The sequence below is a fragment of the Cannabis sativa genome, chromosome 4 (genome assembly GCF_029168945.1).
Source record: "Cannabis sativa cultivar Pink pepper isolate KNU-18-1 chromosome 4, ASM2916894v1, whole genome shotgun sequence".
Taxonomy (NCBI): Eukaryota; Viridiplantae; Streptophyta; class Magnoliopsida; order Rosales; family Cannabaceae; genus Cannabis; species Cannabis sativa.
Genome location: NC_083604.1, coordinates 49803544 through 49828095, shown reverse-complemented (window position 1 = coordinate 49828095; position 24552 = coordinate 49803544). Strand labels below are relative to the sequence as shown.

General features: G+C 40.9%; 1 protein-coding gene across 2 annotated transcripts; it reads left to right on the top strand.

Annotated features, from left to right (window-relative positions):
• The first annotated feature begins 18801 nt into the window (after positions 1-18801).
• LOC115713029 (disease resistance protein RPV1) lies at positions 18802-24035 on the top strand. Of its 2 annotated transcripts, XM_030641502.2 has the most exons (6): positions 18803-19042; positions 19486-19642; positions 20106-21237; positions 21315-21617; positions 21700-22983; positions 23088-24035. In XM_030641502.2, exons 2-6 carry the CDS (start codon positions 19572-19574, stop codon positions 23679-23681), a joined length of 3384 nt encoding a protein of 1127 aa, XP_030497362.2. In that variant the 5' UTR covers positions 18803-19042; positions 19486-19571; the 3' UTR covers positions 23682-24035. The 2 variants fall into 2 exon arrangements, with proteins under 2 accessions (XP_030497361.2, XP_030497362.2); XM_030641501.2 differs by having other exon boundaries at positions 18802-19642.
• Positions 24036-24552: the final 517 nt, after the last annotated feature.

The window sequence follows — 24552 nt, the reverse complement described above, 5'->3', positions numbered from 1 at the left end:
TTTTCTTTACAATTTCACCCCTGCTTAGTGAAAATTCACAAATTAGACATAGTCTAACTTTAGAATTATAATTGATTAATCACGAATCAATTATTGAGTCTTACAAGCAGTATAGTCTCAACTAGAATGGGGACCATGGATCTATATGCTGAGCTTCCAATAAGTGAACCGAATTTACTAGGTAAATCCCTACTTATTAATTCATCGTTGAATCCACTCTTAGAACTTAGAATTGCACTCTCAGACTTATATAGAGCATATTATATGTTCCACGATATAGATATGCTATCTCATTTAACCATTGTTATAATCTTATTGTGATCAAAGATCCTCTATATAGATGATTTACATCGAGATGGGATAATTTTACCGTTCTCACCCCTCAACGTATTTTGCCCCTTAAAACACTTAGCTACCTGTAAATGATGTTTAGTGATCTAAGAATTAGTCACTTAAACAAGAGCTCATCCATTTACTTCTATTTAGCTAAGCTCGAAGGGAATCATCACTTGACTTCTATACACCAGTAGAAGCTATAGATTCCATATTTATGTTCAGCACTCCCACTCAATCATACTATCATGTTTCCAAAATATACGTATCACCCTGACCCAAAAGTAGGCTTAACTAATAAATCAAAGAACATGAATAGCACTCCTGAGTTGAGCCTAAGCATATCAGGATTTAGATTCTTTTAATCTTAAGATCAACTACTGATATTGACTTGGAAAGATATGACGGTAAGTTTATAATATCTTAACTAAGTTGCAATATCGGTCCAGTCCAATGTATACTCCATACATTCGAAACTAGTATACTTTACCAATGTCCTGGAAAGAACATAACACTTACTCCAAGTGTAAGTACACATCATCGCTGATTATCACATTAGTGTAAATCCAAAACACTGATGAAACAGGGACTTAGTCTTTTGATTCATATTATCACAATCACATTCCACTGTGTTGACGATACTGTAATTGTGAATAAACATATGATCTGGACTTAACTGATTTTGTGTGTAAATGTAATAAACATATTAAACCATTAGCATGTAAAATTCATGCAAACATAAATCACTTCAAATTTTTTATATTGATAACTAATCAGATTGTAAAGGGTTTTATTTAGGGTACAAAACCCAACAGCATGTATCTTTCACTATAAGGATCGAAACTTATAAAGAAAAAGAGGGGATATTCGAATTCTATAGAAGGAGGTTCTGAAGTTTTCTAGTTGTCTGACAGAGAATGAAAACTAGGTAAACTTAGGTTGGATAGAATGAGAACCATCTTATTCTTTTTATAGGATTTCTCCTAGGGTTAGATTTAAATTATGTGGCATTAAAAAAATAATAAAAATTGGCCAAAATTCACCTTAAGTGGTTGACCATAAGATGGGCCCCACTAAATTAAAATTTTGTCATTTTATTCAATAATTTATCTTTTCTTTCACAAATGCTATATGTTCTATTTTTAATCCTTTAAATGTCAAAACTATTTATTTAATAATTAAAATTAATTATCAAATAAAATTACCATTTAATTTATTTATTAATTAGACTTAACAAAATTTCTTAATTAACAAATAAATCCTAAAACCTCTTTTCTTCACAATTAAGTCATTGCTTAGTGAAAATTCATAGTCTAATTTTAGAATTATAATTGATTAATTAAAACCAATTAACTGAGTCTTACAAGCAGTATTATCTCAACTAGTGTGGGGACCATGAGCCTATATAACCAAGCTTCTAATAAGTGGATCTAGAATTTACCAAGTAAATTCTCTAACTTATTAATTCCTCCTTGCGCCACTATAGATTTGGAATTGTACTCTTAATTATGTCTATATGTTCCACGGTATAGATACACCATGAATTATCCATCGTTCTAATCTAAATAATCAAAGATCCTCTATAGATGATTTACATTAAGTAGAGATAAACTTACCATTCCACCCTCAATGTATTTTATCCTTAAAACACTTAGCTTCCTATAAATGATATTTTTTTTACGTGGTGAACAAAGTCACACATGATTAACAATGCAGCACACCACAATCGGCGGTGGAGCCCCTCGAACCAGGATAGCTCATTGTCTAACCGAAGGACATGTTTGGCCAAACCATGAGCTGTGGAAAACAAAACACAAGCCACATAAGACAAAACTTCTCCCGGAAATATAGATAATAAAGCTATAACGTATTTGAATAATACCCCATCACCTTGAAAAACACCTTCCCTTTATTAATAGTTGTCGCTAGAGTTAGCGAGATTGAAAAAAACATCACAACACCAAACCAAAAAACACAGTTATATTAGAATGACAATCTTTAAAATAAAATCTAAAATACAAACTTAAAATTTAACACACAACCCAAATCACTAGCTCAAAATTACTAAAAAACTAAAAAACCAACAAAATTTCAAGAATAACTAGCCTATTACCCAGCCAAAGGTATTACCCTTTGGCTAGTAACAACAAACTAACACCCTTATTAAAATTGCTAAAAATCAATAACAAACAGATTATATTTAAAATTAAAACTTATCGACAAATTCTTTGTAAATATAGATCCACCACAAAACAACCTACAAAATAACAAAAATAAAACTTCATTACCAAATAATATAATGAAAAAGAGTATGCGAAAGAAATGATGGTAAACCAATCTATATTAAAATTAAGAACTTAAAAAGACTTAAAATACTTATCTGATAATACCATATTTCAACCACTTAAAAAGACATAATACCATATTAAGATAATTACAGTAATTATATTAAGATAGTGGACCTCTTTCTAGTTAGATTTTTGCCACTTTATTTCAACCACTTATTCTTCTTTCAATAATACCATATTTTTCAATTCAATCCTATAAATGCCAAAACTATTTATTTAATAATTATAATTAATTATTAAATAAAATTATCATTTATATTATTTATTAATTAGACCATACGAAGTCTCTTAATTAATAAATTGATCCCAAAAAATCTTTTCTTCACAATTAAGCCCTTGCTTAGTGAAAATTCTTATATAAGACATAGACTAATTTTAGAATTATAATTGATTAATTAAAATCAGTTAACTGAGTCTGCAAGTAGTATTATCTCAACTAGTGAGGGGACCATGGGCCTATATAACCGAGCTTTCAATAAGTAGATCTAGAATTCATTAAGTAAATTCCCTAACTTATTAATTTTGCCTTGCGCCACTATAGATTTGGAGATTAAAACAGTTAAGAACTTTCTTTAGTTTGAATAACTTGTAATTGCCTTTTAAAACAACTAAATTATTTAACTTCACTGGTGGAACTAAATTAAAATCGCATAAAAGAGAAGGAGAAAAATATACGAATAATAGAGATGTTGCGTACTTTGTTGTAATGAAGCTTAGATCTCATTTATAAATTTTTTTTATTTATACATTTTAAAGTAACTTTTTAGTGCATTTATACGGAAATACATAGAGCAACCATCGGAGCAATATAAATCGTAAATCAAATTCACATTGCAACCCATACAACAACTACTAGAGCAAACCAAACCGTAAAAAAAAAGGTTAGAAAATGGTATATAAAAAAACTACCATTTATATAATCAACTATTAAAATAATAAAAGTAATTAATTTGTGAAATATAGTTACGTTTATTATGCCGTGCTATTTTTATATTTTTATATATTTTTTAAGTTATATTTTGATAGAATATTTATAAATAATAAAAAATTAGAATCACGAGAGAGTTAAAGAAAAATACATAAATCTATTTAAATTAATTTTAAACGGTTATTCCTCTCTTTGATATCTTCATATATTAAAAGTGCATCTAACGGCATTTCTTAGTTTAACAGAATATACTTAAAAATAAAAAGAATATTCTGTTAAATTTAACGATTAGGTTTGATCTCCCGTTAACAAATAAACCCAATAATTAAACCCAAAAAATTAAACAATCTTTTAAATATTAATAATCTCTTTTTAAATTAAAAAAATCATCTTAACCATATATCTCTCTAACAAACCTATCTTGGGATAATATTAATAATTTTTTTTATTTATTTTTTAAAAAAATCTTTATTTTTTTTGATTCCGATGCATAATGTGATGTTATTCTTTTTAATTGCTTTATTAATTTCTTTTCTATTCTAATGTGAAGAAATTTTTGGCAATAGAGAGTCATCAAATGTAGTCCAAGTGTTTGCACTCCATAATCTATATATCTATCTATAATATAGGTCAATACTCTTTTTTTTAACCTATTGATTATACACGTATAATTATTAATTTTAATTGATGATAAAATTTAATTTTTCTATTTTTCTATTATATAAGATTAACTATTTTTTTTATTGTTATTATTTTTTTCACTTTGATGTTTGTAGATATTTTTTTTGATAATTATTAAATATTAAATAGATTAATTAAAAATATCTAAATCATATACTATTTAAATTTAAATTTGATTAGATTTAATTCTGTATCTACTTTCTCATTATTTGTAATTGTTCTAAATCTGATCGTGCAAACTCATATATTAAACACAATACTCCACCTTGAAACCGTTCTCTGTTTTTTTTTCTTTCTTATTGGTTGGTGTTAATTCGGCCCGATGATTCAAGTGTCATGGTTTAGCAAAAATACCACTTCAATCTTTGTGTGATTGCAAATATACGACTTCTGTCATTGACCCACTTTTTAGCTTTATAAATGCAGATGTTCATATAATATTAACACTTTACAGAATATTTATAGATATAAACTTACATTACAATGCTATGTTAAAAAAAGAACTAAATAGAATAATCTACTACTCCAATAATAAATTTATTTACAATTTTATAATTACACTAATATTATTTTTAATACATTATTAAATAATATTTCAAATATAAATATTTAATTTTTTCAAACAAAAAATTTAAAATCTTTAAAAATAAAATATATTCAAAATCTTAAAAAGACTAAAATCTTAAATAAAACTATCAATACGTGGCTCGTACATTCACCTAGTATATATATATATATATATATATATATATATATCTTGATGATATTGATTTAAATGTGTGAAATATAAATTAATTTTATAAAATATAATTAGAAAAGTTAAGCAAAAAGGTAGTGATGTGAGAGCTTGTTAGAGCATCTCTAATTTTAAATTTTTAGAAGTAAGAAATAAGAATGTTTAAAATAATGTCTTTGCTCTTTGTAAGTTTCGTTTTGGGCTTAGCTTATTTTGTCTGGTGTTTGTGATTGATAAAGTTTTTCTTTTTTAATAAAAAAGTAATATATAAGATAAATAAATTAAATATTATATTTAAGAATATCAAAAATAGAAATAAAATAAAATATTATATTAGGATTTTAGCAACTTGAGTACTCCCACTAACTTTTCTTTAAAATAAATTATCAAAACTCTACTTAATTTATTTTACATCAAATTTTTACATTACACCATACATTAACTTCTCTATTTTTTTTTTCTGTGTATCATTTAAATATATATTTTTAGTATATTTTTTTATTTTATATAAATAATGCATATAATATTACACACTGTTGACCGAGATTTTCGGCAACTATTAAAATATGATTGTAATGAAGAGCTGTAAGAAAGTGAGATGAAGATTTTTTACGTGGTTGGGGCGTTAATGAGCCTTAGTCCACGAGCCTCTGTTATTAATGGATGTATTTAATACAGATTCTACACTTGAGAGAATGTCTTTCTCTTAAATACAGAGAATGTTCTTGGTGAGTATTTTCTGTTCTTGCTCTTTTGCAAACCAAGATTCTCTACCCCATTAAATGAGTTTTGAGGGGGTATTTATAGTGTTTTGGTGGGGTAATCCCTAGAATTGTTCTTACACATGTATCTGTAAGTATCCATAAAGTTGGGCATTTCCAATGAATATACCATGGGTGATGCATGGTCAAATCCCTAGGTGCCGGTAGGCTTTTTATGAAGAATGTCCTTTTTGCCTCGTGATTGACGTGACTCTTCGCAGTAGCCGTCGCTAGACTTAAATGATCATTACCGTAGCGCCGCTGTTCGGGTTGTGCCGTCAGACTTTATTGCGTGTTGCGCCTCAACACGCTTCCTCCCATGCAAGATTAAATGCGACTTGATTGCTCTGGGAGAGACTCGACATATCCCGAGAGCCTTCACGCTATACTAGCTTCCTGGAGTACCTTGTACTCCGGGTGCCTCTTCCGGGACCCATGCTACCGCCGCTTCCGTGGCGCACAAAGACTTAGTAAATGTTTACAAGTTATCCGATCCACGTGTCCCCTCTCGACCGGTCCACGTATTTCGGGGCGAATTCGGGAGCAACATTTCCCCCCCAAGCCTTGTTTACTTAGTAAAAATAAACCAAGGCTTGTTCAAGTGTCTCCGTGCTGACTCCTCGTTTCCCTAGCTCAAGCCTCGAGCGCGTGGGGGCAAATTAAATGATGTCATTTAATGCAGCCGATTTGCTTTTTGCAGAATGTCTCCGGGCCCGCCTCCTGGCCTTCCTCGATACGAACTCGGGCGCGTGGAGGTGCGTCCGATAATGGCATTAAATGCAACGATTCGCTTTTGCGAGGTCGATTCGTTTCACGCCCCATGATTGATGCGCGCATTAATGGTGTCGACGGATACTCAAACGTTTCCACCGCCTTAATGGTAGATTGATCCGATCCGTTGATTTTCGGAATTCGAATCGTGCGTCTCCCCCCACCGTGCGATTGTAGGTGATGACGCCTGTTCCTCATGCGTTTTTGCCTATAAAAGCCACCACCTTTCCTTCATTTCGTTACTTTCCATTCTTTGCCATTTCTCGCTCGAATTTCCTGCAGAGAAAATTCCTCGAAGTAGCACGAACTCGCCTTAATACTTAAACACTTCTTTCGCCTTTCCAACCGTTGACTTCGCCAGCTCTTCTCAACTTTCACTCAACCACATTCGCACTCCCCGCTTCAACGATCTACCGTAAGTTTCTTGCATCCTTAGATAATAACATGCTTATATTTACTTCGTTCGTTTTCCGGTTCGTACTTAGAGGCTTCTCGGGTGCGTGAGTGTTTAAGTTCTTCGAGTTCGCGTTAGTCGTAGAATCGCCATTATCATGTCCCCGTTGTAGTCATACAGCCTTGCTGAAATTAAGGCCATGTATTCTTCGTTTAACAAATTAAGCTAGGCTAGTGAAGGCTTTTCTCTTTTCTTTTTCTTTTGCAAAACCACTTTCTCGCGATTTCACCGCACCCGACACTTGTTCAGGGATTCTCTCCGCAGTTTCTCATGTGACACGTGTCCCGAGGGCCTCTTTCCACGGCTAGGACCCCCACTCCCTTTTTCTTGATTTAGGGTTTGGTATGGGACCTAATCAGCCGGAATTTTCTTTTTCCCTTTTTGTTTTTCTCGTAACACAAAATGTCCGCTTCTCGGCTCAAAATCTTCGAAGAAGAAAGGGAAAGGTATGGCCACGCCGAGGAGGTTTCTCCTCGGGACCCGTTGCCCAAGAGGGGTATAAATCCCGTGCAACCGGTTGGGAAGCGGCCGAGCTTCGATCCACCCCGACTTGTCCTCACCAAATCGGAGAATATTATTAATGTGGCCGGGATCAAACCCTCCACCTCGTGTGACCTTCCACCGCCTCCTCGTGACTCGAGACGCCTAATCATAACTATGACGGCTTCTGGCTTCGAGTCAAACCCATTTGATGACCGTGCCATGCTCCCGCTCCAAGATTACTTTGTTAATTTTCTTGTATTTGCTCGCCTCGCGCCATACCAACTTATTCCTCAAGCTTACCGCCTCGCTCTCGTGCTTATTTATTTTTTACACCGCCCGTGGCCGGGGGTCTCCTAGCCCGCGGAAATTTTATATTTTTATGAACTTGTATCCGTCCCCAAGAAAGGGGACAAACTTAAGGATGGTTTTTTATGGGTTCCGATCCACCCCGCTAACGAGGGGTGGTTCCGTATAACAGTGCACTCACGTTAAGGAGTACCGCCACCGCTTTTTCTTTTCTTCCGGTTCGTGGCCGTGGACCACCCAGAGCTTCTCACCGAGTGGGTGCGGATCCCACCTTACCACGGACGCTTCCCACTCAGCTTCCTTCGAAGGGCCCAAGCCTTCGCCTCCTATGACCACGCCGATCTTGATGTCTGGGGCCCGGTTACCACGGAGAATTGCGTAAAGGCCAAACTTATCCTTTCTCATCAATCCGTGGATGACTCCAACCTCTCACGGTCATTTGCCCCAATGTGAGGGCGCCTTGCTAGAGAAGGCCTTCCGGACGAGCTCATTGCCACGCAGAGAAGAAGTACCAAGATTATCTCTACCGAAGGCCCAGGAGAAAGCGTACTCTAAGGCCCAGTCGCCTGGGGAGAGGACTTCGCGTGGGGAGTCCGAAGGGAGCGAAGGAGCTGCATCATTGAAGTCCGAAGCTAAATTTTTTGACAAGATACTTCAAGCAAGAGATTGGGATCGTTCGTCAGCGCCCCTTCGTATTGAAGATTCTTCCGACAAGCAAACTTCCCGCCAATAGCCTTCGCCCCCGAACCAAACTCGGTGCTCCGTGCTAGCACCTCCGGTGCCGCGGTAAGTCTCCCTTGATAATTCGCTATGTTCCTTCCGTTGATGAATACACCCCATAGGCCCGTAGGGTTCGACGAGCGTCTTCGTAGATTTAAGATGCCGTTGACCCGTGGGGGGATCATTTGAAGGAGTTTTACTTTTCGAACTTAGGAAATTACCTAGGCTCCGTCCCGATGGGCTCCGCCCTCCGAACCTATTCCCTTAGGTCCATCACTTACATAACGTCCAAACTGGTTTCTACTTCTGACAAGCTATCTCGTGAGATGACGCCGCCATTAAAGTACAAGACTTTGCTGCCGAATTAGGAAGTTCGGTAGGAGTAGCTTATTTGCCGTATCTTGTATAAGCGGCTCTTGCGACTTCTAACACTTGCTTATTTTTTTGAAACAGATATCTCCATGGATGCCATCCCGGAACAAGCCTGCCGGGTTCATACTCCCGTGGCTCCTCCCGCCTTCACCTCTTCTCCCCCGCCCCTTCCTTGAAGGTTTCTTCCGCCGCTCCCCCGACACTATTGACTTAGTGGATGACGAGGAGGTGCTTCCGAGAAGGCCAAGGGAAAGGGTGGGACTTCTCGAGAAGCCGTTGAGGGTGCGAGAGCCTCAAGCCCTTCCGTGAGGTAGCAGAGGAGGACGAGGAGGAGCCTGCGAAGTGGCTCGATTCGCAAGCGTAAGTGGCAAGATGGTTGCCCAGATGAGCCGAAGAGGCATCGCAGCCGACACTCCCCGCTCATGGCCTGGGACGCGGGTCTCCCCGATGGAGGAAAATCCCGCTCCCCCCACATCGAGCTTACCCCGATTCCGGGACGAGGTGAGGCAGAGCCTTCGCATAGCCAAACACAACTATGCTATGGATGAGTATTCCCGGGGGCATGCCGAAGTGGAGGCCCTTAGGAGGATTCTGCGAGTTGAGGTTGAGGCGAGCATCAACCACCCGGAATACCAGGATCCGTGGGACCCTAATCTGGACCTCTTAATGGACTGGTTCCGTCGCTTCCTAGGGCCTACCTTGGCTCCCTTTGCCGCGGAGATGACCGGCGAGTTCGCTTCTCACCACACGTTGCGCGCCCAAGCGCTTGCCACTTGCGCTTCCCCGAACTCCATCTTCCAGTCCAGACCTCACCATTCTCTCACTGTGGTAAGTACTTTGCAATTTTTGCGTTTCCTTTTGTTGTTTGTATTTTGTTTTCCTCTTTTGAGAAATTTTTTCTTATACTTTGTTATGGCTCACTTGCCGAGGCCGGCCGCCTCTCCAAGAACATCATAAACCATGGCTTCACTCGTCCGACTTTGGAGACATGAATGACGTCGTGAAGGTCCTCCAAGACCTCACAATGGCCGAGGCGGCATCTACTGTGAGGGCCGCCGAGCGCCAGAGGCAGCCGCCAAGGCCAAGGAAGAGGAGGCCAAACGGAGGGAGGCTCGGGAGGCCATGATCCGGACGAGGCTCGGGCCGAGAGACAGGATGGAAGCCCAAGACTGTGGGAACTAAGGCTCAAACCGAGGCCGCCGAGAAGGCTGTGCGAGATCTCCGGAGGCTGTGGAGGCTTTGGATGAAATGGTCGCCAAGGTGAGATCTCTAGAGGAGACTCGCCGGCCGGACATTGAATCCAAGGCCGCTCTAGTCGCGAGTTGAAGGAGCTTAGGGATTTCAAAGAACAAGCCCACCAGAAGGCCAAGAGGGCCGAGCTCCTTTCTCCTCGTTTCCTGCGCCGTGCCCGAAGCGCTTTGATGATGGTGTCTACATGGCTTGGGCCACCAATGATCGAGTATCAAGCTTACTTTTTATCCCAAACCCGAGTAGATGATTGCCGTATTTCGGAAAAGAAGAAGAAGCTCGATGCCGCGCCGAGGCACCTGGATTGGACCTCGTCTTCCTCCGCGGCCGACCGAGCCGCCGTATTATTGACCCGCATTCTACCCGTTTCTTTTATAACTCTTTTTTTTTTGTTTGTACATATTTGCTGCTACCTTAGAACAATTTACATATAGGCGGCAGCTTTCATTTGAAGGGGAGACAATTATATTTTAAGGCCTATCCCCGGGCCATTTGTATGTATATGACCTGCCCTTTGGGCCAGGATATTTTTTATGCGATCTTTATTCGTCACACTTATATATTTTAACCTGTCCTTTGGCTCGTGGTTTTTATACTTATGCTTTTTATTTTTGTGCATACTTTTTGACCCTCGCCCTTCGGGGTCGATATTTTACTTAGTTTGTTTTTTTTTTGTCCGTGCGTATACCCTAGTACCCCCCCGAGTGGCATAGAAACTTTGTTTTTAAGGCACTCAGCTTTATTTAATATAGAGGAGGTATATATTTGGACTCGTACATAAACCCTTTGAACAAAATCTAAGTTTAATTCGCCATCGGTAATATTTTCTCGAGGTGATCGGCGTTCGGTGCTCTCGGGACGCGTGGTTCCGTCCATTCTTTTTAGTTTGTAAGTGCCGAACCGATTTCGTCCTCGATCTCATATGGTCCTTCCCAATTTGGTCCAAGTACTCCCACTCCGGTTCTTGGGTGGCCGGGAAAACCCTTCTTAGACCATATCCCCAATAGCGAATTTTCTCGTTTTTAACCTTGGAGTTAAAATACTTGGTCACCTTCTTTTGATAAGCACCATCCGTATTTCGAGACTCATCCCGGAAGTTCTTCGACTTGATCCAAAGCCTCTTGGAGCAAAGGCTCGATTGGTGGCCGATCATAAGTCGTTCTCCCGTGGGATGGGAATAATGTTTCCACCGAGACCATTGCTTCACAACCGTACGCCATCGAGAACGGCGAATGACCTCGTGGTTCCTGGGGTCGTCCGTAGGCCCACAATACTCCTTGGCAATTCTTCAGCGCTATTTTTACAGCCGTAGCCTTCTTTTTCAAGGTGACCTTTAGGATTTTATCGATCGTCTTCCGCCCGGCCGTTTGTTCGAGGCCGGCTACCGCGAGAAGCTTTTACCACTCCGTGTTGTCAAGGTCAAAAGTCGCAAATTCCTCGCAATCGAATTGCTTTCCATTGTCCGAGACTATTTTGTGAGGCAAGCCGTATCGACACACTATGTTTTTCGATAACAAAGTCCAATGCCTTCTCGGGCAGCTATTGTCTTCATAGGCTCGGCCTCCGTCCACTTGGTGAAGTAGTCCACTGCTACTATCGCATACTTTACCCCTCCTTTTCCCGTAGGCAGAGACCCGATGAGATCTATTCCCCGTACCGCGAAGTGGCCGTGGGCCGGTCATCAAAGTGATCTCATTTTGGAGGAGCTCTCGCATGTTCGCGTACCTTCTGGCACGAGTCACACTTTTGGACATAGTCTATACAATCTTTTTTCATTGTTGGCCGAAGTACCCTTGCCTCAATATTTTCTTTCGAGTAGGCCGGGTCCTCCCGTATGATCTCCACGAACCCTTCATGGACCTCCATCATGATTTGTCTAGCTTCAGTGGTCCGATACACACCTTAAATAAGGCATGCCGAGTCCTCTCCGTAGAGAATTTGGTCCATCATTACATAACGATGAGCTTGATATCGAATCTTTCGAGACAAGGCTCCCTCTTGGGCAACTCACTCCGTGGTTATGTACTTTATGATGGGGACCATCCAACCGGGTTCTTGCCCAACCGTTAGTGTGGTCTCTTTTATTTTCGATGCTTGGCTCGCCAAGCGTTCCACTAGTACTACCCCCAAGCTTCTTCGATTTCACCGTCCGAGGCTAACTTAGCCGACAAATTCGCATGAGCATTCTTCTCTCGGGGATTCTTTCTACTTTGTAGTCCGTGAACTCGTGGAGCAGCTTCTCGACTATTGCTACATACGCGCCATCCGTTCGACGCGAGTTCGTATTCTCCGAAACTTGGTTTACGACCACTCGAGAATCACCGTAGACTTCCACTCTCTCTGGCTCCTACAAATTTTTAGCCAATTTTAGCCCCCGCTATCGTGGCCTCATATTCGCTTCATTATTCGAAGCCGTGAAGTTGAATCGGAAAGTGCCGCCCGGAGCCGCAATCCGCAGAGTGATATCATAGCCACTCCGCTCCCGAACCGTTCTCATTAGAAGCTCCGTCTACAAATACTCTCCAAGTGGGGATTGGTGGTTCGGCAGTATTGGCCGTTGCCTCGCTTCATTGCATTCGTGATGAAGTCTCGCCAAGGCTTGGCCTTTTATGGAAATCCAGTGGCACGTAATGTAAGTCGAACTCGACTCGGGCTCCATCGCCCACTCGAGGAGTCTTCCGATGCTTCAGTGCTTCGAGGACTTGCCGAGCGATGATTGGTCAAGATTCCCGATCGTGATGGGCTTGGAAGTATGGTCTCAACTTCCCTTGATGCCATCAGAGGCGTAATACTAATTTTTCAATGACCGGTACCTTGTCTCAGCCCCTACCATGCGCTTACTAACATAGTACACGGTGCTGAAGTTGAATTTTTTCTTCCTCCCGACTCGCGCGCCGATCGCATGCTCGGAGACTCGCCAAGTAAAGGAACAAGTCTTCTCCAAGGACGGTTTTGATAGGATAGGAGGTTTGGCCATGTGGTCTTTTAACCTTTTGAATGCCTCCTCGCATTCATCCGACCATTCGAACTTTTGGCATTTCTTCGCATGTTGAAGGAGGGTATGCACTTGTCCGTGGATCGTGAGATAAAGCGCTGCGCTACCTTTCCGGTCAAGCTCGCACGTCCTTATGTTTCTTGGGGGATGGCATGTCCGTGAGAGCTTGATTTTCTCCGGTTCGCTTCGATCCCCCTTTCGTCGACTATGAAGCCCAGAATTTTCCCGACTGACCCCGAAGGTGCATTTTTTCGATTGAGCTTCATGCCGTATCTCCGACGACTTCGAAACATTCTTCTAAGTCGCTTGCATGGCTGTTGCATGCTTTGGATTTGACGAGCATGTCGTCTACATATACCTCCATGTTTCGTCCCGCAGGCTTTTAAACATCCGGCTAACCATTCTTTCGATAGGTTGTTCCGCGTTTTTCATCCGAAAGGCATGACTAGGTAACAAGATACCCCTTATCTGGCCCCGAAGCTAGTGCACTCCTCGGTCCGCCGTATGCATTTTTATTTGGTTGTACCCAAGATAGGCATCCATGAAAGACAGCTAGCCTAAATCCGACGTGGCGTCTACCATCCGGTCGATCCCGGCAATGGAAAGCGCTCCTTTGGGCGGTGCTTTGTTTAGATCCGTGAAATCTATACAAACCCGCCAAGTCCCGTCTCGGCTTGGGGTACTGTGACCGATTGGCCAGCCATTCCGATAATACACATCGCGGATCATGCCATTGGACAAGAGTTTGTCCACCTCTTTCTCTAAGGCTCCCGCCTTTCACCGAGTCGAGCGGGCGTCTCTTTGCCGTATGTGGGCATGTCCGGCCATGACATTCGAGTACATGGGTGATGACATGAGGGCTGATGCCGGCCATAGCCTCTTGGCGCCATGCAAAGATGTCGATGGCGCCCTTCGCATGTTTTTATTATTTTATCTTTTTCCTCCGGATCCAGGCTCTTCCCTATCCGGAGTACTTTGGTGGAGTCGTCGTCGCACACTGGTATTTCTTCGACGTCCTCCATTGGTTCCACGACCCTCTCGGACCCTATGCGAGGATCCAACTCATCCTCTTCAGCCTTTTCTATCTCAGGGGGCCCCCGGACCATGAGTACTGGTAAGCGGGTGGCAACATTGTAACATTGCCTGGCCTCTCCCTGATTTCCCCTCACCGTTCCGACTCCGGCTTCCTGGGTAGGGAATTTTAGGCATGTGCTCTGATTGAAGTAATCGCACCAAAGTCGACGAGGGCCGGTCGGGCTTAGGATCGCGTTGTAGGCCGTTGGCCGCCACCACCGCGAAGGTGCAATACTTAAATGTGCTCTCGGGGGTATCCGGACACAGGGTAACTGGGAGCCTGACTTTTCCCATCGGGATTAGCATCGTCCCGTTAAACCCTGTGAGCTGTGATCCACTAGGCGAGAGGTCCCGGTCGGTCAACCCTATCGCGGTGAATGCTTCTTTGAAGAGCAAGTTCACGGAACTCCCATTGTCAATCAGGACCCTAGCCACTACTTTATTTGCGATGGGGGTCTCTATGACCAGCTGGTCGTGGTGAGGAAAACGCACCGTCTTGGCGTCTTCTTCCGTGAACGTTATGGGCTGGTCCATTAGCCGAGGCCTTTGAGCCGGGAGTTGAGTAACCTCCCACACCTCACTGTGTCTTGCGCCTAAGATATCTTTTTCGCTCCTCGCGAGTGTTTCCTCCGATATGGGACCTCCGAGATCATGGCTACCCGTCCATTAGGCCGGCGCGTAGTCCCGGGATATGCGTCGGGTGTCACTCGGCGGAGCACCGCGGAGGCAATACTCCCCGTCGTACCCCCCGGCGTTCCCGTGAGGCATACCCCCGCCACCGCCCCGGATTAAGGTGGGGCAACCTATTTTTGATCCACTCATAGGTGGCCCAAACGGATCAAATTTTCAATCTCGTCTTTGAGATTTTTACACTCATTGGTGCTATGACAAATGTCGTTGTGGTACTCGCATCTTTTACTCGATCTCTCCGGAGCTATCTTTGTACAACGGTCGGGCCTCCGTAGTGCGTATTTTGCCTAGTGGCAAAATATACACATTCCCGAGAGTCCGTGAGCTCATCGTGTACCGAGTATATCGGGGTGTGTACCCCTTCTTTTGGCGCTTCTCTCCCGTTCGTGCCGCCCTTGGAGGACCTTTTGCTCCTCGACCCCCGGGTAGGCCCGTTGCAAGCTAGGGCCGGGCAGCCTCGTGAAGGAGTTCGTCCATTCACCTCGACGGTTGCCGTAATGGGAAGATGCCGTGCCAAAGCTTGACCCCGTCGTATCCGGGAGTAGCGAGAACCGTATGCCACTTACCTGCTGGAGTTACTGCCGGACAAGCACCCGAAGGCGACACTCCCGGCATGTATCCCGCTATCCCAAAGGATAAGTAGCCTCCGTAAGCCACGATCTCGGGCTTCTTCGAGGTTAATATATTTTTGGACTCGCTCTCGGAAGTCCCGAAGGCTGCCAGCGCCGCCTTCGCCGCAACTCGTTCCTGCAGGAGTCCCAAAGGCGGGATTCCTCGCTCGGAGAAGCGCAAGCCGTTGTCCGTCGTCGACCTTCTTGGTCTTCGAGGCTTCCTCTCGAACCTCTTGATGTAATTCTTCAAGGTCTCGGCGTGCGCTGCTTGATGTTGGTCAAGGCACTAACCTCCAAGTTGACCTTCCCGGCAGCCGACAAATTGTCTCCGAAGTTGGTTTGAGTTTGTTCCAAAGAACTCCACCGATCCCGGTTCCAGCTTTCGAACCATTCCTCCGCCGATCCGCTCGCAGGAGGGGGAAGCACAAACATTTGGCGTCATTGCCGACCCGCATGATCGTCATGACACGGCTGAACCGTGACAAGTGATCACCGGGCTCCGAGTTCCCAAAGATATGCCGCCATTTCGGCATCTTGTTTTTAGGAGCTCCGCCTCCAGATATGTTTGGCACAAGGCTCCCGATCCTCACCGTCCGAGTCGAGTCGTCTCCCCTTCCGCCTCCCGGAGACTCGAGCAATATCTTTTCGAAGTATGGCAAGTTCCGCCATAATCCCTTCGTTTACGCACCCGAGGAGACCACGGCTCCGTATCTTTTTCGTCAAGGTGATCCCGTGAGGTCACCTTGATTCCCATTGATTTGATTTCTCGCATCAATGGGAGGACATCTCTCGTCCTCTTCTTCCTCTACCCCCCGGTTCCCGGTGCACGCAAACTCTTTTCTGGCCCCTCGGTCCCGAGGGCCAAGACTCCCTCTTCGGGGCTTGCCCCTCTCGCGTAACCTTTCCCTTGTGTGGAAATCCGAGCGACCCTTCGCGATCCCGCACCTTTTTCTTTCGCCCAGTGGGTAGAAGTAGGGTTTTTTGTTTGGTTTTCCTCGCCAGGTGCCTTATAGGCTAGGTTCCTTAGGTCTTTGCCGCCGGGAGTTAGGCGAAGACGTCGCCGGCTCCCCGTCGAGCCCGCCGCCATCGCTTCGGGATGCACGTGAATACCACCGCCTCCATGGCTTTCTCGCATGGCTAGCATCACTTCCCGCATTTTTTGATTTTGCACTTTCGAGCTTCGATCTCGCCATGATCGATAGCTTTTTGTCTAAGGAGCACCAACTCTCCGAGTAGCTTCCCTCCGTCATAGGCATACTCGTCGAGGTGTTCCTCGTAGTTCTCGTCTCTGAACTATCTCTTCTTCTTCTTCCTCGACTCCTCTCGCCGCCTTCGAGGCTACATCTTCCTCATTGGGATCTTCGAGCGTCTTCGCAGGGCGAGGATGACGTGTAGCTCTTGTCTCCACCATTGTTGTGAAGTCAAATGCTCGTTATGTAGCAGCCTTCCTCTCGCCTCTCAATGAAAGCACCAAAATGTCGACCGAGATTTTCGCAACTATTAAAATATGATTGTAATGAAGAGTCAGTTAAAGTGAGATGAAGATTTTTTACGTGGTCAGGCGTTAATGAGCCTTAGTCCACGAGCCTCTCGTTATTAATGGATGTATTTAATACGTATTCTACACTTCGAGAGAATGTCTTTCTCTTAAATACAGAGAATGTTCCCGTATATTTTCTCTTCGCTTCTTTTTGCAAACCAAGATTCTCTACCCCATTAAATGAGTTTTCGAGGGGGTATTTATAGTGTTTTGGTGGGGTAATCCCGAGAATTGTTCTTACACATGTATCTCGTAAGTATCCATAAAGTCAGCATTTCCAATGAATATACCATGGGTGATGCATGGTCAAATCCCTAGTGTGCCGTAGGCTTTTATGAAGAATGTCCTTTTTGTCTTAGGATTGACGTGACTCTTCGCAGAGTAGCCGTCGCTAGACTTAAATGATCATTACCGTAGCGCCGCCGTTCTGGGGTTCGTGCCGTCGTATCTTTATTGCGTGTCATAGTCTCAACACGCTTCCTCCCATGCAGCATTAAATGCGACTTGATTGCTCGGGAGAGACTTGACATATCCCGGAGAGCCTTCACGCTATACTAGCTTCCTGGAGTACCTTGTACTCCGGGTGCCTCTTCCGGGACCCATGCTAACAGCGCTTCCTTGTGGCGCACAAAGACTTAGTAAATGTTTACAAGTTATCTGATCCACGTGTCCCCTCTCGACTGGTCCACGTATTTTGGGCGAATTCTGGAGCAACACACACATATTAAAAAATTAAGAAAATAATATTAAAATATATTTAGTTCAATCAATAATTATCTCTACAAGAATTAGGTAAAAAAATATGTAAGATAACTCAGACTTACCTCATTTGTTGAAGGTTTAATTTTATAATTTTTTCTCAATAATTTAAAGATTAAACTCATTTAGTGCTCTTTAAAAGAATGTTACATTAGCTCTCTAGTGCCGATGTAAGAGAGGAAGCAGTCATAATTTGTTGGGCCATTTGGAATGCCCGTAATGCGTTCACATGGAAAGGCAAGAGCACTTCAGCTTCGGATGTAATTTTGTCTGCTAGAGTCAACCTTAATCAATGGAAGAATGCTTAATTGAAAAAGAAGGGTCCTTTATTTTTGGCTTCGGGTGAAAGTGAAGGAAGTGAGCATCGGTCTAAACCGGTTACTGATAAGATTAAGGTCAACGTAGACGAAGCTATCTTTGAGGTAGAAGGTTGGTATGTGACTGGTTTGGTGGCTCGGAATTGTCATGGCCACCTTCTTGAAGCTCGTTCTTGTAGTAAACCGGGCTATTTAGAGGCTGCAGTGGTGGAGGCGATTGGCATCAAGGAGGCTCTTAGCTGGATCAAAGACAAGCAGTGGCATGATGTACAGCTGGAAACCGATTGTCTTGTGGCTGTTCAAGCTGTACATTCTTCGGTTCTTCTGCGTTCTCCCTTTGGCGTGGCGATTCAAGAGTGCAAAGAGTTGCTTGATTCTTTAAAATCTGTTCAGATTCATTTTGTTAAAGGTTCTGCTAACAAGGCTGCCCATTATATGGCTCGCAGTTCTTGTTTTCACTCAGTTCGTATGTTCACCGAGAGTACTGCTCCGGATGATCTTTTAAACATTGTAATGGTTGATTCAGTTTGCTAATAAAATATCACCATTTTATCTCAAAAAAAAAAAAAAAAAAGAAAAAAAAAGAAAGAAAGAATGTTACATTAGATATGCTTTTATTTATGCATTATCTGTTTTGTTTTTTTTTTCTCTCAGTCCCAATCTCTATTTTAACCAAGGGTTTTAAAGAATGTTACAATTGGTGATGCTTTTCTCCATGAAATGAAAAATCGGATCAGAGGTAAAGAGATAACCAAAAAAATAAAAATAAAAAATAAAAAATAAAAGACGAAGTGCAATACGCTTGTATGAGAGTAGTCGTTGACCCTGCTCCGTTCCAGAGGTGGTTAAAGGCATTGAGAATGCTTGGGATGAACCTCTGATGTTACGGACAAAGCTTTTCTGCTAGCTGGAAAGGTTCGGACTTAATTAGTTTTGTGCTCTCTATTTCTACTGAAATAAGTTGTAAGAATTTCATTAATCTTGTGTTGTGTATTAACATTACTAATCAAAGTTGAGCTTTCAAAGTCGTACTATGAGGAATTTTGATGTTTTTCTCAACTTTAGAGGTGAAGATACTGCGAGTAATAATAACCATTTCCACTTCACTAGCCATCTTTACACAGCTTTAGATCAAAAGAAGATCAAGCCTAGTCTTTCCATAGATCACCAAAAAAGATTCGAGGGAATTATAGATGATGTATCAGCTACAGTGATTGATGCAATCCAAAACGCAAAAGTTTCGATAATCATTTTCTCAAAAAACTATGCTTCTTCCTCCTGGTGCTTAAATGAGCTTGTGCATATAATGAAATGTCACAAAGAATTAAATCAGATTGTTCTGCCCATTTTTTATGAAGTGGATCCATCTCATATACGAAAACAAGGAGGAGACTTTACAGAGGCGTTTCGAAAATACGAGCAAGAGTTCAACGACAGACTGGATATGGTGGCCAAATGGAGAACTGCTTTGACAATGGCGGCTAATCTATCTGGGTGGAGTTCTCAAGGAACCAGGTTTTCAATATTCTAAGGAAGTTTTTTTTTTTTTTCATTCTGCAATGCTTAAATTATAGTTGACATTTTTCATTTTTATCATCAATTTGAAATATACAAATTTATTTTCAATCTTAAAACTTTGACAGAAGCCACGAAAATAAATAAATATATAAATAAAATAATGAAACTTTCAATTGGCGATTCATTTAGTTTCTGGTGAATGTATACTTTTAAATATATTCGTAGTAAATAATTGATTTTTTTTTTATTTTCTGTTCTGTTATGCTATTTATTTGACTTGTGGTTGTAACCCAGAGGGGTTTTTGGAAGTTTATATGTTCCATTATGAATGCAATCTATCTATTTTAGTAAAAAAACAGCACCAATTTAGAAGAAATAATGAAAATGTTCTTACAAATTTCCTACATTCTAATTTGTATGTTAATTTTATTTTTGTGACTGTCTCCTTCATGTGCTGTAGGCATGAGGCCAAACTAATAAAGCAAATTGTGGAAGATGTTATAAGTAAATTGGGACGTTTATCGTCGAGCAATGGTTTCAAGTGGTTAATAGGAATTGAAAAACACATTGAGGAAATCATGCTGCTGTTAAATGACACAAAAGGCTCATCAAATGTTGGTATATTGGGCATTTGGGGAATTGGTGGCATTGGAAAAACAACTCTTGCGGATGCAGTATTCAATCGTTTCTTTCACCAATTCGAAAGTTATTACTTTCTCAAAAATGTTAGGGAAGCATCCCAAAGATACGGATTAGAGAAACTAAGAAGAGTGCTTATTTCAAAACTATTGAGAGAAGAAGAAGAAAGCCTGGATTTAGGAGCACCATCTCTACCGGACTACATTATAGATAGACTTCGTTCTACCAAGGTCCTCATTGTTCTTGATGATCTAAGTAATTCAAAGCAACTGGAATACTTAATTGGTGATCATTGTAGTGAGAATGACAGGTTCGGTAGTGGGAGTAGAATCATAGTAACAACTAGAGATGCAAAAGTTTTGAGAGCTATTGAAGCTAATGAAACCTACGAGCTTAAGCATTTAGAAGATGACGAAGCTCTCAGGCTTTTCAATTTGGTAACTTTTAGAGGAAATGGTCCTCCGAAAGATTATATAGAGCTATCAAAAAAGGCTGTGAGATATGCTGGAAACATACCATTAGCTATTAAGGTCTTAGGCTCTCATCTTCGCACACTTCGTTCTCCTACCAAAAGGGAATGGGAGATGACATTGAATCAGTTTAAAGAAGTTCCCCTAGATGACATTCAACATGTGTTAAGAACAAGTTTTGATGGTCTAGATAGAATAGAACAAGATATCTTTCTTGATATTGCATGCTTTTTCAAGGGGAAATGTAGAGATTTTGTGGAGGATATACTAAACAAATGTGGTTTCTATGCAAGTATAGGAATAGATAATCTTATAGATAGATGTCTTGTAACTGTTGATTGTTTCAATGAAGAGCTTTGTATGCATGATTTGGTGCAAGAAATGGGTTGGAGAATTGTTCGCCAACAGTCACAAGATCAACTTGGAAAGCGGAGTAGGTTATGGATTCCTCAAGATAGCTATAATGTCCTGAAAAGTAATGAAGTAAGTGCTACTGAGTGAGATGTTTACATTTTCTTTCTATGCTCATGTTATATCCATGCTTTTAATTTCAATGGCAGGGAACTGCAAATATTCAAGGAATCTTTCTTGACTCATCTAAAGTGTATGAAGAGGCAGACTTGGCACCTACAGTTTTCAAAGAGATGAGTGACCTGAGATTACTCAAAATTTTCAACTCTTATGACATCAAGAAACGCAAAGTTCATCTTCCTCATGGTCTTGAATATTTTCCTCATTCACTTAGATATCTCAAGTGGGACAAATATCCTTTACAATCTCTACCATCAACTTTTAAGCTTCAGAATCTTGTTGAACTCGATATGCCTTATAGTAAGCTGAAGCAACTTTGCAACGATGTTCAGGTATGAATGTGCAATTAAATATATTAATTGCAAAAGGCATGTACTAATATGCTCTTACTGTTTTATTAACCTGTTGTTACAGTATCTTGGAAACTTGAAAAGTATTGATCTTAGTTGCTCCGAGCAACTAACTCAATTTCCAGATCTCTCTGGTGCACCGAATCTTGAGAGAATAAACCTTGAATCCTGTACAAGTTTGATCCACGTTCCTTCGCAGAGTTTGCGGAACCTTAACAAGCTTACGGATCTCAATCTGAGCTACTGTGAAAATCTCTGTAGTCTTCCAGACACAATTGATGCAAAAACACTCAGAACTCTTAATCTTGAAGGTTGCTGTAAAATTAAAAGTTTTCCGGAGATAATTGGAAATCTTGTGTCTTTAGGCTTAGGCTCTCTTGAAGTGAATGAATTACCCTCATCAATTTGTTATCTCAAAAATCTTTCTTCTTTGATTATCAAAGATTGTAATCACCTTAGAAATCTTCCAACCAGTTTTCATGAGCTTGAATCCTTGGAATATTTCGAGCTTCGTCACTGCTCATCTTTTGATAAGTTTCCAAATCTTCCAAGAAACATAAAAATACTAGACTTTTGCGGGACAATGATTGAAGATGTTCCTGCCTCTTCAATTAACTGTCTTCCTGATCTCCAAAGTATCAATCTTTCTGACAATAAAAGGTTAGAGTATCTCCCAACGAACATTTTCCAATTGAAGTGTCTTAGCAATCTTTATCTTTGTAATTGCTCAAGTTTGAAGAACATCCCAGAAATCATGTGGCCTGTGGAAAGCTTAACAGAACTTTACTTAAGGGGAACTGGGATTGAAAAGTTACCATCATCTATTGGAAATTTGATTAGTCTTGTGACATTGGACCTGGATTCATGTGACAATTTCAAGTCCATTCCGGACAACATTTTTCAATTGTGTTCTCTTAATCAACTCATTCTCACTAATTGTCCAAAACTTGAAAGTTTGCCTCACTCTATCAGTTCCCTCTCTTTGACTTCACTAGACCTTAGTGAGTCTAACATAATAGAAATCCCTTCAAGCATCAAACAGCTTTCTACATTGGATTCTCTTCACATAAAAAATTGTCAGAATCTTCAATATTTACCAGAGCTTCCCTTGGCTTTGGAATTTCTTGATGCAAGAGGATGCACATCACTGGAAATGGTGTCAAATTCACTAATGAAACTCACAGGAGGCCATTGGAGTGACTATCATATAAGTGACCAAACTACAGAATGTTTGTTATTTTTGGAGTGTCTAAAATTGGATCAGAATGCACATGAGAATATTGTAGCCGAATTCCAGCTTAGAGTTTTACGCATGGCTATAGGATTCGAACCTCAGGAAGAAGTTGAGGTATGTCTTTTTTGTTATCCACTTTAAAAGTAATATTGCCTATATTTATTCTCTTAAACTTGGAAAAAAAATGCATAATACTTTTCTCTGTTTTTGCACACTAGGATTGGGACTCTGCAGTTAACATGTGTTGTCCAGGAAGTGAAATTCCAAACTGGTTCAACTATCAATTCGAGGGGCCTTCATTTAGTATGAGGCTTTCTCTAGAATGTGATACGTCTGACTTCGTGGGCTTTGTAGTATGTGCTGTTGTTGCGGAGGACTCTTATCCTGACATAAAAAATATGGACTTTCTTTGTGAACTCCGTTTGAAAACCAGTGATGACGAAAACCAAAAATTTCTTTGGAACTTCAATGAATTTGAGTCTGGATTTGAGGCAGTACCAAGTTTCAGTTCGGATCACCTTTTCATGTGGTATCAGCATAAGGATTACAATCATTGTCTTAATGCCATGGAGGCATCATTTGACTTCTATTTTGGGAAGTTTGATTATTGGGAACAAGATCATGTAAAGTCCTGCAAGGGCAATGTGAAAAGGTGTGGTGTCCACTTGTTATATCGCCAAGATGCTGAGAAATTTGGTTTCATCAATCATCAACATGTAGTTGAGCCTAAGCCAAGTAGATGTAGAACTATTGACTCTGTCACTGAAGCAACTAATCCTAAAAGAACTAAGTTTTCCAAAACTATTGATTGATTGGCATAACATTTCTCTAATTTGGAAAACATGGTTGTTTAAAATTTTGTAATATTCTAAAGCTACAGTAACCTAGATTCATCGCAGATATTAGTGAGTCAGAAAAATACAGAGTTAATATCAGTCATAGAATTAGTTAATGTTGCTAAGAGAAAACACTTTAGTTACCACGAAGGTAACTTCTTATCTCTTGCCAGTCTAGACAAGGTTTGACTCTATTCTTTGGAAACATACAACTCAGTTCCATAAAGTTCAAATCTACTTTATTCTCCTTTTGTTCTATGTGTTCTTACTGAACTAATGGTGAAAATTGCATAAAAGAATCTTGTGCAAATTATTGCAAGTTCAATTGAATTGGCTTCTATCATAGTTAATTATGGACCAGTGCTTCAATATTGAATGTGAATTGCATCGTTTATCAAGAATTATTTGCCTTTTGTGTAATTATCATGAGGGAACTTGTCATAGTTGATAGACATGACTTTCAGCATCAGTGAAAGATTGGATCAGTAGTTAATAGCTAACTTGGCAAGTGTGTCGCCTTGAATTGCTAAGTGTATTCAGAGTTCTTTTGCCGGTTGTAACATGATAAAGTATCTGGGTGCACTATGACTAGAAACTATTAAGAAATTTCTGGTTCCAAACGAAAAAGTGCAGGAATATCCATGGTTTTAGGGTGAGAAGCAGAGTGTGGAGTAATTTTGGAAGGAGTTTGTTAAAGAACTTGAAAATGATTGGGTTAGAGCTCCTTTGGTTGAAGCCTTTAATTGCATAACTTTATTGTTGTTTATGGAGTCAACCCTGTTAGACTTTTATTTGGGCTTACATTAAATTTTATTGGTTTTATTAAAACTTGGGTTGATTGGATAGT